Below are 12156 nucleotides of genomic sequence, written 5' to 3' on the forward strand. Positions count from 1 at the left end.
TCTCTTTGCGTCAGACGGCTTGACAAAGATACGTCGGCGGTGATGCGTTGTGGCGCTCGTCTCACGCTTTGCCGTTGCAGATTTGGAGTGTGCTATGGCCTGACACCTACAGCATGGACTAGACTAGCCCGAGACACTGCCATAGTGGATGTGAGGGTTCTATGCATGCGGTTCATGAAACTGTCTTGACGCTCTCGGGTGTTGAGCAGATGTTTCGAAGGACATGTACATCTTCTTCAATCTGTTGATCCGTTGCTGCGAAGCAATTGGCATATCATCAGACAACCCAGACGACTCGAGCCAAGCGTCGAGGAAAGACACTCAGTACTCGAGCCAAGCGTTGTGCCAGACCTCGCCGATTCGGCCGACCGAGGTAAGGTAATAGTACCTCGTGCATATTGCCAATACTTTGCCCTTGTCGCCAGGATATTCCATCCTTCTTGTCGAAGAGGTTCGGTTCGCTTGCGTTTGCGTCGAGGGCCGTTGTTCAGGTAAGAGAAGGTTGCTATGCGAAGTGGGTAAGAGGCTCAACCAGAGGTTACCTACCCATGGTAAGCGGTCAGGAGACTCGAAGTCTCCGCTCATACCTTCTACTACCCATTTGTACCGTTGGCCTTCTGGTCTTCAAATCTTTGTTCCTCGACGCCTGAAGATGTCCTTAGATCGTTTCTCTTCCTTGTCCAAGAATTTGGCCAGCATACCAGCCTTCCAGATCCAGCGCTCGCAGCGCCTTTATACTTTCGATCATACGATGATCCTTCCTTGATGGGGGTGTGTTCCCTCGGTCCTTAGCCTCTCGGTCCTGCCCTTAACCAGCGTGTGAGCGATGCAGACTCCTACTGTGTCGTTGCGATAGCCCAATATCCATCTGCTACAACAGCCGTTTGCGCATCGCCGCAGATGCCTCGAGGGGTGGTTTTCGAGATCGGGTCATACGGTGTCCTGCTTCGCGGCTTCTCAATACATTCGAGTTGTGGTAGCGTACGGCTGGAGCGCGCATTGTGCGGAAGGAGCGCCCGACTTTTCTCAAGTCTTCGAGGAAGGGCCAGGGTTCATGCCGTGCATGTCGAGCATCTGCTGTCACAGCACTATCAGTCTTCGCAAGCCTACGTCTTCATCAGAGTCCTCAACCCTGGGGATCCGGGTTGAGTGCAGGCGATTCCGAAGGCGCTCCGAGGTTCAGAGGTAACAGTTTCTCCTACCTTACCTGAGGTGGGTGTGAATGCCCCTTGTCTTCCTCAGTCTCTATTCTTGTCTGCCCCAAATCACTGCGAGAATGGTGTTGTACGCTCGTTGGTCCACTTGGAAACCCCCGTGGAGTCCGTTGTGGCGAATGCGGCCTTCAGGCAGCCTTGAGAAAGGAGCTCTTCGCACGGATGGTCATGTGCATTTGCTCTGTCTGTTGGCGATACTGTCCCACACCCTCTGGTGGAGCAATGCGTATTGCTGTCATCGTAGCCGAGCGGCGCGAAGGAGACCGCCAGAAGACGAGAGATACTTATGATCGCGGGGATCTCGTTCGAGGGATCGCCGCCGCCGTCGCGAGCAGGGAGCTTTGCAGACTATCCAATAGTTCCCTGAAGGCTTGCCAGAGTCAGCGAAGTCTTGCGACTTGAGCGCTGGCCCATTGTGTGTCATACCGAATGGTGTTGAAAACTTGCCGTTGCGCCGGATGTCCACGACGGGCGCAGGCTGGATGAGCGATATCTCTGCTGCGACGAGGGTGTTGAGTACCGTTTCCGCTTGCCTGCAGAATGGTATGCAGGCTGCTCGAGGTGGTTGCCGGCTTGGTGGGTGTCTTGCTGGGTGCTGCCCAGCGCTGCCGCCGCCCCGGAGGTCCGCAAGAGAGGCAGATTGAACATCTGCAATGCCGCTTCTATTTGCAGGAGCTGGATGCTATATCTCCCCCGAGCATTAGTATGTCACTCGGGTGCGCAAAGGTGGCGTGATGGTGGTGTTGCTGCCGTCGAGGGAGGGCAGTATCAAGCCAAACTTGCGCCAAGGCTCACCACTGGGCCATATGAGATGCAACACCCCAACAAGCTGCACTGGGGGTGATTGGGATAGAGCTCTCGTGAATTCGAGGTCCAATTCAGCTCAACGTTGGCGCAGGACGATCTAGTCAAGGAGATGGGAGGGAGTCAAGCTTGTGGTCGCGGAGAAGAGTCTCAAGCAGCAGAGCAGCTACCCAAACAAAGTCGAGCATCAGATAAAGAATTACAACGCAGACCTGGTGCTCCTCATCGTCTAGAGGTTCCCTGCAACCCTGTTGTCGCCCCGCCTTAGCGAATCGCCTACGTCGCCGCCCCGAATCCAAAATGCCATTGGACCCACCCAATCTGAGGTCCTTGGGGTATACATATCAATTAAAACCACTATCTTCCATCAAATCAAACCGGGCGACCATTCTCGGTATACAAAACGAATCGGCTCAGCGGTCTAGGATCTGGTCAAGGTACGTCTTGTCTTTCTTTAGAGGTTCCGGCAATCGACAACGTGCGGTAAGTCGATTCCCCATGGGATCGGCTGGGTATTGAAGTTGGGCATCAGGTAAGTGGATGTTATTTCTTTTTGCCATTTGATTTTTGATTATTTTCACTTCGCATAGCATATTGCACTATGTGCCCCGACCTTTTTTTGCCAGTTGTTCTGACATAGGAATATACTGTGGATCGAAGGCTGTCGCTGATTATACGTATACTTGTTGCTGGTTTGTCTCTTTTTGCCCTTTTTTTTGCGAGCTCCGCTGCAACGCCCTCACTTTGGTGCATCGCTACACCCATCGCACAGCTATCTCTGGCAACTGCGAGAGCTGTCTCTGCCTTTAGACGCCCCTCTCTTTTCGCTCCCAAGCATGGCGAGCTTTCTAGGCTCCTGCAGAAGAGTCTGCGCTGTTATTGTTGGCTTTGCAGCTCAGCTTGCGGTATCACGTACTCCTGACAACGCGTCTGCTACTCCCACCATTACCTAGCAAGCTGGCGCAGCTGCTGCAATCCTTCAAGAAGGGAAGAAGTAATTGCGATGAATCGCGCGCAGAAATGGGACAGCATACTGCCTTAGTTGCAAATACCGCTCTTAGCGTTCATAGGGCACTCCCGCGGCATGCAATAACCGCTACTCTCGCGATCGCCATCATCATCACCTGACAAAGCTACTACTGGTGAACGTAGAAGAGCGACATAGTATTCGCTGTCTTCGATGCAAGAGGCAGATTTTTCATTATCAACACAGGCTTCAATCGGGTTTGGAAAGGCTTCTGCATATTTGCAAACGTAGGCTTTATGGTTACAAGATCAAGCGCAGGGTGCTACATGCGCGACGTGCAACAGTCGAGCGGGAGTCTCTAAGACCAAGTCATATTGCGGTAAGTGGATATGGTCAAGCATGGTAACGGACTTGATAGTTTTAAATTATCAGACAAAATCACATGCAACACCACGAAGTCATGAAAGGTCATACAAACCCAAGCTTCAAGACATGTCAATTACGTGAAGAAATAAGGGGTATATTGCATCGCCTCCAGTAAACTATAATAACACTACTCCACAAATCCCAAGTCTTGGATCGCCCCTTCCTGCATCCACCGCATGTCATACGACTCCAGCGCTTGAAGCGCATGCGCGGAAAACCCTATGTCCCTCACCTCCTCGCCTTCCCCACGCGACGTCAGCTCCTCTTTCCCGCGGCCAATGATCACTCCCGCAGTCGGACCGATTCACACACCCATCATGCAGCACATGCAAGCCTCATGCGGCGGGACGCGCAAACAAGTCCACTACATTGCGCATGGGCATGAGCGCGGATAGAAAAGCGATGATGCGCTCGTCGTCATCGAGTTCGAAATGAGGAAGTTGGTGTAGTACCGTGGTGACAAGGTTTCCGGTGAAAGGCGTTCTGGCGTTCTGGCGTTCTGGCGGTCTAATAGCGTGGTGGTAGTGCTGGTGGCGTATTATTCGCAATCACATGTCGAATGGTCTTCTAATCAGAACAGTACAGGCCTTTTCAAGCTCGACGGCTTTTGCGACAGTACTTTTCTGTGAAGTCGGTTTCGAAGATGGCGTGTTCGGGGGTGGTGGGGGTGGGTGATGAGAGGTGGGCACATGTTTCTGGCATCTGTATGTTGTTAGTCTTTACCATTCCGCGTCTCTCGTCCATGAACTTGAGACCTACCGAGCAAGCTGAATCCGAGCGCGGTCGAGGCTGCACGTGTGCTTGTGCTTGTGCTTCGAGGGCGCGCATTTCGTAAGTATATGTTATGCGGAGGAGATCGTGAATTGTGAGGTGTGTGGTCGACATATCGGGGTTCGTTTGTTGATGGGATGGTGTCGCTCTTCTTCTCTTTCTTGCAGGCTGTAATCTCGACGTCGATGTTGATTCTCAAAGTCGAAGTCGGTCCGGTGCTTTGTTTATATAATCCCCGTTCGCCCTGTTACGCCTCTTTTCGCTGCTTGCTCACAAACACGTATGCTGTGATTGGTCCGAAGAGATATGCTTAGGTACAACAAGGTTCTAGATGTTGCTCGGACGATAACCTGGACGTCTCTCACGTTGGCGAAGACCGTGGCAAGACTGAGATTTTGATGGTTGTGAAATGAGGGGATTGAATGAGAAACTATGGGAGCCACAACGTCTAGGGAAGCTTTATATCAAGAACCGCCCCCTCACACCAACACCTCATGCACATGTTGTGCACACATCAGCTGGTGGCGCTAATGGTCAAACTGGACTAGTTTCAGAGGGACCAGCGAACGAGATCCTCGGAGCCGACATGATACAGCGGGTGGGGGGTCTGTGCGCGTTCACTCTCGTTGGTGGACATGGACAGCCGGGCTATACGTCTATATGTCCGACAGCAAAATCGCGGGTCGCGCTCTTTCCAAAGGCCGATGCTGGCTGTTATGCTGTTGCCTGGGAGTGTGAGACGAAGATGAGGCGGGATGCAGAGGCGGATTTGATGATTTCGCCTGGGATGGCGCTGTTAACGCCGAAAGACATGTCCGAGATCACCGAGTAAGCCCTAGAGGGCCAAGGCAGCAATCTTAGAGACAATTCAAAAGCTCTGGATTGGAGATGGGGATGCAGTCTCTGGATACACCACAAGGTCAACTTCATTCGACTCGAATATGGACACGCTCCCTTTGTGGATGCAGCCAGTTCCTCTTCCTTTCTCTTTCACTCCATGTACTGCTCCCACTACTACTGCATCTACGTCTACGCCTACTATTTCCTCCCCAACGCAATCAAGCGTCCCTGACCGTCAACCACAAATACCTTCCCATCGCCAAACACCGGTCGCCCAAATTTCACCGCACCCTCCACTTTCGGCAGCGGCAGTTCAACCAACGTCCCATTAACCGGCACCGCCTTGAACGCTCTCAGACCGGCCTGCACATCCGTGGCCCACACGATACTTGTACCAGGCTGACCTTTGTTGCTGGTGACAGTCGGAAGGCCAGCACCGCCCCAATGTCCGTTTGTTTCAGAGGACTTGCCAGCGAAGCTGAAGAGCGAGGACGATGCGTTCGGAGTGAATGCGTAGGCAGACAAGGCGGTGTTGCCAGGGTTGACGTAGACATAACCACCTTCTAGCGGATAAGATCCAATCGCACCAAAGACCTCGCCTTCTAAAGGAATGGTCTGCAGGATTCCGTCTGTGCCGTTTGTGCCTTGCAGATATCCGCCCAAGCTGTCAACTTCCGTCACGTACATCTTCGGGTTCGTAGAGGTCGCTATACCGATCCTCTTCCCATCCTTAGTCTTGAACACATCGCCATCAAGGACAGCAAACCCCCCACTCCCAATGTCCTGTCCAGAATCCGTCTGCCAATCCGACGGGCGGAAGAAATCAACAAGTTGAATCCCCGCACCACCCGCCTCATCAAGCGTAATACGCGCCACAGTCTCCGAGAGAACACCCAAAGGCTCGTGACCCTTCCTCGGCGTAACATCGAGCGTCGTAGCAGTTGACCCACCTCCATTATCAATCGTGAAGAAGACGTCCTTACCATCCGACGAGAGACCCGCGCCAGCCTGCCAGATACCACCAGCACCACCACCATGCCACGCCGTCCAGTCGTCGTTGTACAAACTCGCGTTTCCTGCTTGCGTCGTCCAAGTATACATATTCTGCGTCGCGAGATTAACAGCGACAACGCTTCCTGTATAATTAAACGCATCGCACAGTCCGCCGAATCCCGCATACAGCACATCGCCCAGCAGCAGCAGCGCCGGTCGCTGTAACACCAAACCGCCGAGAAAGGTTTTGCGCATGTCGTTATCGGAAGGTTGGCCATCGATGATCATGGGGTATTTGTAGAGATCCTGTAGTGTGTCCAGATACACGCCGTAGAGATAGTAGACCGAGTTTAGAGGCGGATACGCGCCGCCTGGTTGTCTGTAGTCTTCGATGTAGCTCTTGACGTAGAAAAATGCGATTTCGTTGCCGTCTTCGCGGTAGATGACGGGTGTGCCCATGATGCCCAGTGTTTTGCTGACGTGCGTTGTGCAGTAGGCTTGGTCCATTGGCCATGGTAGAGCGACTTGACGTTCGTTTAGAAGCTGCCCAGTTTCTGCATCGAAGGTTCTAATGCGGTTCTCGGTGGATGCGGTGAGGACGATTTGGCGGCCGGTGGAGGAGAGTGTGTGAACGAGGGGGCGCGCCCAGTGCTGTGGTGGTGTCAATGTTGGGGAAGAGGCGGGATGCAGAGATAACAATTTACTTTCTCGTCCGGGTTGAAGGTTGCATTCCAGAGTTGCGTGAAATCTGGGACGTCGGAGGGATCGATGTTGTGCTCACCGCCGAGGTAGGAGGATTGATAGATGTCAGAGTCCTGGGGTGAGTCGGACGGTGCGCCTGTTCTTTGCGCCGTCGCAAAGCTTGTAGCGCTGGCTACAAAGATGCAGAGCGCAATTCTATACGTTAGTGAACGCATCTTGGCGGTGGACATAGAAGATAACGAAGTGTCGCGCCCATCTTGCGGAGTCTGCAAGACTTATGAACAGAGTGTATGAAGATCGTTTAGCCTCTTGGCAACAAATTATGTGCAGAACCATGACGGTATTTTCAAGGAATTTTGATCGCTTTCAATCTAATAGTCGTGGCTCGTGGTCGGTACTTGGACCATGTAGATGCCGGGTATTCTCCGTAACCGGGATGGCTATATCGTGTATATTAGTTTGTGGGGCAGAACGTCGAGCATGAACCAGGAACATCATGGAGATCAACGTATTGATATTTTTTGGAAGTCTTGAAGAAATGGATGTTCATTCTAATGCTAGTTGATGTAATAACTATTGATGGTGACGTCAGCGCAGCCCTGAGTAAAGTTGACCAGCATAACTTACCTTTTGCTCCGCTTTTACTATCCCGCGGAGGTTTCGAGGAACCCCCGCGTCATAGAAGGATGGGCTTCCATTCTCTACTGTCCCCGCTGTTGGCTTGGCTCTCTAGACTGTTCTACGCTAGGAACTTGGTCTTCCACCCTCTGCAACAGCGGTACGCGTTCCGCCTCTACGGCATCTCCTCCCTCAGCATCGGGATAGTACATCTTCTTCCACTCGCCCTTGCCCACTTTGCCGACCCTCCATGTTCCCTGCTCGCCCGCCTCTTTGAAGAAGTCCATGTTCTCATCAAAAGTCCTGCCGCCAGTTTCTGGGAGGTAGAAGTACGTCCATAGCCCAGCGAAAGCATTGGTTGCAGCGAAGACGACGAAAATCCAGTAGTCGAGGTTGTTGAACAGAACAGGCGTAAGGAAGGTGATGGCGAAGTTGGCGAGGCCCCAAATGATGACTGAGATGGCGGTACCTTGAGCGCGTGCGGTGGTAGGGAAAACTTCTGTGGGGAATAGCCAGACGGTTGAAAGCCAGCCGATGCCGAAAGCGCCGGTGGCCACGAAAAGAATGACCGTTCCAATGATTCCGGGGATGATAATGGGAATGTTCATGGGCTCAGAGTTTGCTGCTAGTCCACCGAAAACGCCGAGAAGTGCGAACGAGGTGGCGAGGATTACAGAACTATGAATCATGATCTTGCGTCGGCCCATAGCATCGATCAAGAGCCAAGCGAGCGTCATGAGGAAGAAGTAGGACACGTAGTTGCCAAGGGTGAGGTATTCAGAGTTGCGGACTGAGAAGCCTAGGAGCTGTTTTCACCTGTTAGTATTGTCCCAAAAGCGTACCGCTCTGATCATGGACACAACTTACCTCGAAAATCTGCGGCCCGTACACACTAACTGCACCGTAACCCGTAAGCGCCTGGTTGACCTGGCACATTACCGTAACCATGGTGGGATGGAACTGCTCGTGACCGGGGGTGAGCATATCCATGTATCCAACCTTGACATCCTTCTCCTTCTCATGCTGTTCGAGCAGCTCATCAAGCTTCTCCTTGCCCTCATCTCCATAGATGTCGTCCAACGCTTTCTTTGCATCCTCCTGGCGGTCATGGAAGATGAACCAACGCGGTGACTCCGGAAGGCGTTCAACAAACGCCATCAGCAGAACGGGGTAGACCTGCATGACAATAATGGGAACACGCCACGCCCATTGGTTCTGCTTTCCAAGAAGAATGGTGACGAGCAAGTTAATGCCAAACGCCATTACGAGACCGAAGATGTTGGACTGGAATTCCTGGGCCAGCGCTTTGCCACGAGAGTCGTCGGCGCTCAACTCGGAGGAGTAGGTGGGAATGACTGCGTCGATGCCTCCAACACCCAGTCCCATCACCACACGTCCAGCAAGCATAACTCCCAATGCAATATCCGTGCTCTTTCCCAACATGCCCATTCCAGCCACGAACATGATCAGATTTCCCAAACTAGCTGTTGCCAAACTGGCGAAGATACTCTTCTTCCTTCCCAGCTTATCAGCGAGCATGGAAAAGAGCACAGCGCCGACAGCGCAGCCGAGGTAGTAAACCGCAACAATGACACCCACGACTGGTGACTCCTCCTCGAGGCCCATGGTAGAGAGATAGTTATAATTGGTGTTGATGAGGGACATCATACCCTGGTCATACCCGTAGAGGGCAATGGCCGTGGCCGAGAAAATGACGACATTGGTTTGTTTGTCGGTGACGGCCTGTTTCGCGTGTTCGACGATGAAAGACATCGTGGCTGTTGCCTGGATGCAAAGACAAAGCTCCGCGGAAGGTCAATTAGCGAAAGTAAAGGCTCGCAGAAGTCGTACAGAGTAGAGAACAAGACGAGTGCGAGGGGAAAGTCTAGATCTTCAACATCTGACAAGCCACAACAGCGGTAGACGTTTGGCGCTACTGTGCATGTTTCTTGGTCAGCTGGGAGAGGGTTTTCTTTTAAAGTATGACGAGTGTATGCAGGGGCGCGATGTCGATCTGAGACTAGGTGCTGGGTGCGCCCCACCAGTTTTCTAAGTGGTCTCTTGCTGGCGACGGGCTCCTGCCGACTTTACTTTACATTTCCATCTCTTCATTACACTTGATAGATGCGTTTTCGCGTCTCTGTCTCCTAGACACCTCAAAGACATTTAGTGATTAACGTAGCGCGCAGCGATGTCGTTGTTGTGCAGCTGCTAAGCTTCAGATCCGCGGCATAAGATCCTTAGCGCCACCAACTATTAGCGACATCGCATTCGATCGATCGCATTCTTTTGCCTCACGACATCATCCTCAACTATTCGCTCACCGGGTCACCTCATACAAGGAAATGGCTGAACAGGTCTGCAGACTACACTAGGATAAATCAAGCAAACTGGACGACTTTGTGGTGATGTAGGCTCCATGGTCTTCATTGTTTTACTTGGTTGGGGTGGGATCTCGCATAGATCAGTCACAGCTGGATCAGACATCACGATGCAACACAAGAGAAGGAGCAAGATATCTGAAATGTCTCGTTCATTATGACTTATAGAAACGACGTCATGAAGAGTGGTTAAAGTCCTACTGACGACTGCCATCTGCGCCTTGCATGCTTTTTGGGGAGTAGGCGTACCCGTGAGGCCGCTAACACCGTTCGCTCTCACCCTCACATCCTTCTACTCTCTGAGAATCCACTCAAGCCTCTGCTGAAGCTGCAGCTCTAAGGGTAAACTTCGGACCCTGACTACAGTGGGCAGATTTCCCGTCATCTGCTCGATGACAGGTCTGTCCCTTACCACAGTCGGATGACCACAGCCAGACTCCAGACGAAGAACAAGTGATTACCCAACTTGTGCCCGTGTTAGAGTTCCAGGTGCAATCGTATGTTCCAGGCTCACAGGACTGAGATGGAGCGGCATCCGATGGAACCTCGGATGAGTCATCGCGAGCCCCAAGCGCCGTATCCCACTCTGGTCCTGGGTTCCAGCAATGCGCGGCACCGTTGGAAAGCGCGAGGCACTTTAAAGCGCCACAGTTGGACGACTGCACCCACTTGCCCCGGTAGTCGCAGGTCATGATCCAGGCGTCACCCGTTGATTCGTCGTCCAAGCAGGAATATGTTCCAGGCGCACAGGGAGCCTCACGCTTGGCGACTGCTGGAGTTGTGTCCCACTCTGGTCCTGGGTTCCAGCAATGGGCGGCTCCATCGGATCGCGAAAGGCACTTCAGAGTGCCGCAGTTAGACGAGTACTGCCAAGTACCCTTGTAGTCGCAGGTCATGATCCAGGCACCCGTTGAGGGGGAGTCCAGGCAGGTATAGGTTCCAGGTGCACAGGGAGCGTCACGCTTGGCGCCGACTTCGAGAATCTAAAGACTTTTGTTAGCTGCATTCGAATTGTCGCGATGCGCTTTGCAGCATAAATCAAGCTCTTGTGTTGACGATGCATCTCAGTTGAGAGGACTTGCAGCATACATCAAGCGCGACCAGCACACTTGCTAATCGGCTTCCACATGTAGTCGGCAGGGTCGCACACGAAAGCCATGGAGATACTCTCGCGACAATATGAGAGTCCTCCTTGGTATCGCCTGCAAGGACCGTATGTGGTGGTCGGAACAATTGGGGCAGAAGAGACAGATGGAAAGGCAGCGGGAATGTCCTTAGACTGTGAACTTACCTCAGTAGTCTCGACGTCGTTAATCTCTCGGGCAAACATGTTGGACTTCTTGCAGCACTTGCAATTGTCGCGACACTTCCAGCCCCTGTTGCAATAGTGGTCAGTTTGGCAGAAGCCGTACTGACAAACCAAGACACCAGTGCGATCCTTGGCGCACTGGTAGGTCTTCTTCTCCTCGATATCGACCTCGGATTCGATCTCACGCTTCTCGGATGTACCGGGCGAGCACTCAGCACCTCGCTCGTTCGCAATGCACTTGACCAGGCAGTACTCGATGGTGGCGCAAGCAGCGTTGACGGGGCAGGCGAGGATCCAATCATCCTGGGTGCAGGAGTACCTGTGGCGATAAGATTAGTGAACGTTTCTTGATGAGCGATGGAGGTTACCTACTTGACTACGTCGTTGCTCAGGTGCATGGCTGAAGGGCGGCCAACAGCCTGATTCTCAACACTGGTATCAGTAGCTGAACCGGTGCACTCGGCGCCGTCGCTGTTGACTTTGCACTTGACGAAACAATTCTCGACGAAAGAGCAGGTGCCGGAGCGGAGACAAGAGAGGACATATTTGTCACTATCGCACTTGTATCTGTTGACAATCAGTATGTTACCCTCTAATGGCATCGAGAGAAGGCGAAGTGACTCACTTGTGGACATCGTCGTTCTTGTACACGGAAGCCGCAGCAGCGATGGTAGTCTCGACTGGCGAGGCAGCGACGAGCGCCACCAGTCCAGCGAGGGCGACGGTGAGGAGCTTCATGGAAGCGTACTTGCAAATTCTGTCGTTGTGGTCGTATGGGCTATAGGGAGTGTGGTGGGGTTGATAGAGAGAAGCAGCGGGGAGAAGGTAATGGAAAGAGGAAGAGAAGGAAGGCGGGCTTATATTGAGCAAGGCGAGAGGAGACCTGGAGTTATTTGCTACGCTAGGCAGAAGCTGTTGAGAGGCGGTACTCACCTGGGCTTCTCAGGATTCGACTTGCGGAGAGTGAGTGTTCGTTAGGTGGGGCCGCACACTGGTGAGATTGGTGAGATAGTGAAGGTGGAAAGAGCGAACTGCACGCAATCTGTGCTCCGCGCCCACCAATCGAACAGCCGCGCTGATAAACAAGTGAAGGTGCCAGATGAAAATACGACCGTTCAGTAAGTATGAGCT

General features: G+C 52.7%; 4 protein-coding genes across 4 annotated transcripts; all 4 read right to left on the reverse strand.

Moving 5' to 3' along the window:
* Positions 1-5117: 5117 nt before the first annotated feature.
* BKA58DRAFT_458294 (uncharacterized protein) lies at positions 5118-6932 on the reverse strand (the record flags this gene model as incomplete). Its single annotated transcript, XM_046174664.1, has 2 exons — positions 5118-6666; positions 6720-6932. 2 exons carry the CDS (start codon positions 6930-6932, stop codon positions 5221-5223), a joined length of 1659 nt encoding a protein of 552 aa, XP_046025585.1. The 3' UTR covers positions 5118-5220.
* A 216-nt stretch (positions 6933-7148) lies between these two features.
* BKA58DRAFT_385590 (general substrate transporter) lies at positions 7149-9332 on the reverse strand. The gene is made up of 3 exons (XM_046170389.1): positions 8203-9332; positions 7345-8141; positions 7149-7290 (listed from the first exon to the last, which is right to left on the reverse strand). The coding sequence occupies exons 1-2, from the start codon at positions 9106-9108 to the stop codon at positions 7419-7421; spliced, it is 1629 nt and encodes a 542-aa protein (XP_046025586.1). The 5' UTR covers positions 9109-9332; the 3' UTR covers positions 7149-7290; positions 7345-7418.
* Positions 9333-9684: 352 nt separating this feature from the next.
* BKA58DRAFT_385593 (uncharacterized protein) lies at positions 9685-10417 on the reverse strand. The gene has a single exon (XM_046170390.1). It carries the CDS (start codon positions 10406-10408, stop codon positions 10028-10030), a length of 381 nt encoding a protein of 126 aa, XP_046025587.1. The 5' UTR covers positions 10409-10417; the 3' UTR covers positions 9685-10027.
* Positions 10418-10709: 292 nt separating this feature from the next.
* BKA58DRAFT_182583 (uncharacterized protein) lies at positions 10710-11813 on the reverse strand. Its single transcript, XM_046165420.1, has 2 exons — positions 11398-11813; positions 10710-11344 (listed from the first exon to the last, which is right to left on the reverse strand). The coding sequence occupies exons 1-2, from the start codon at positions 11658-11660 to the stop codon at positions 10807-10809; spliced, it is 801 nt and encodes a 266-aa protein (XP_046025588.1). The 5' UTR covers positions 11661-11813; the 3' UTR covers positions 10710-10806.
* Positions 11814-12156: the final 343 nt, after the last annotated feature.

This window comes from Alternaria rosae (assembly GCF_020736505.1).
Source record: "Alternaria rosae strain MPI-PUGE-AT-0040 chromosome Unknown BKA58scaffold_5, whole genome shotgun sequence".
Classification (NCBI taxonomy): domain Eukaryota; kingdom Fungi; phylum Ascomycota; class Dothideomycetes; order Pleosporales; family Pleosporaceae; genus Alternaria; species Alternaria rosae.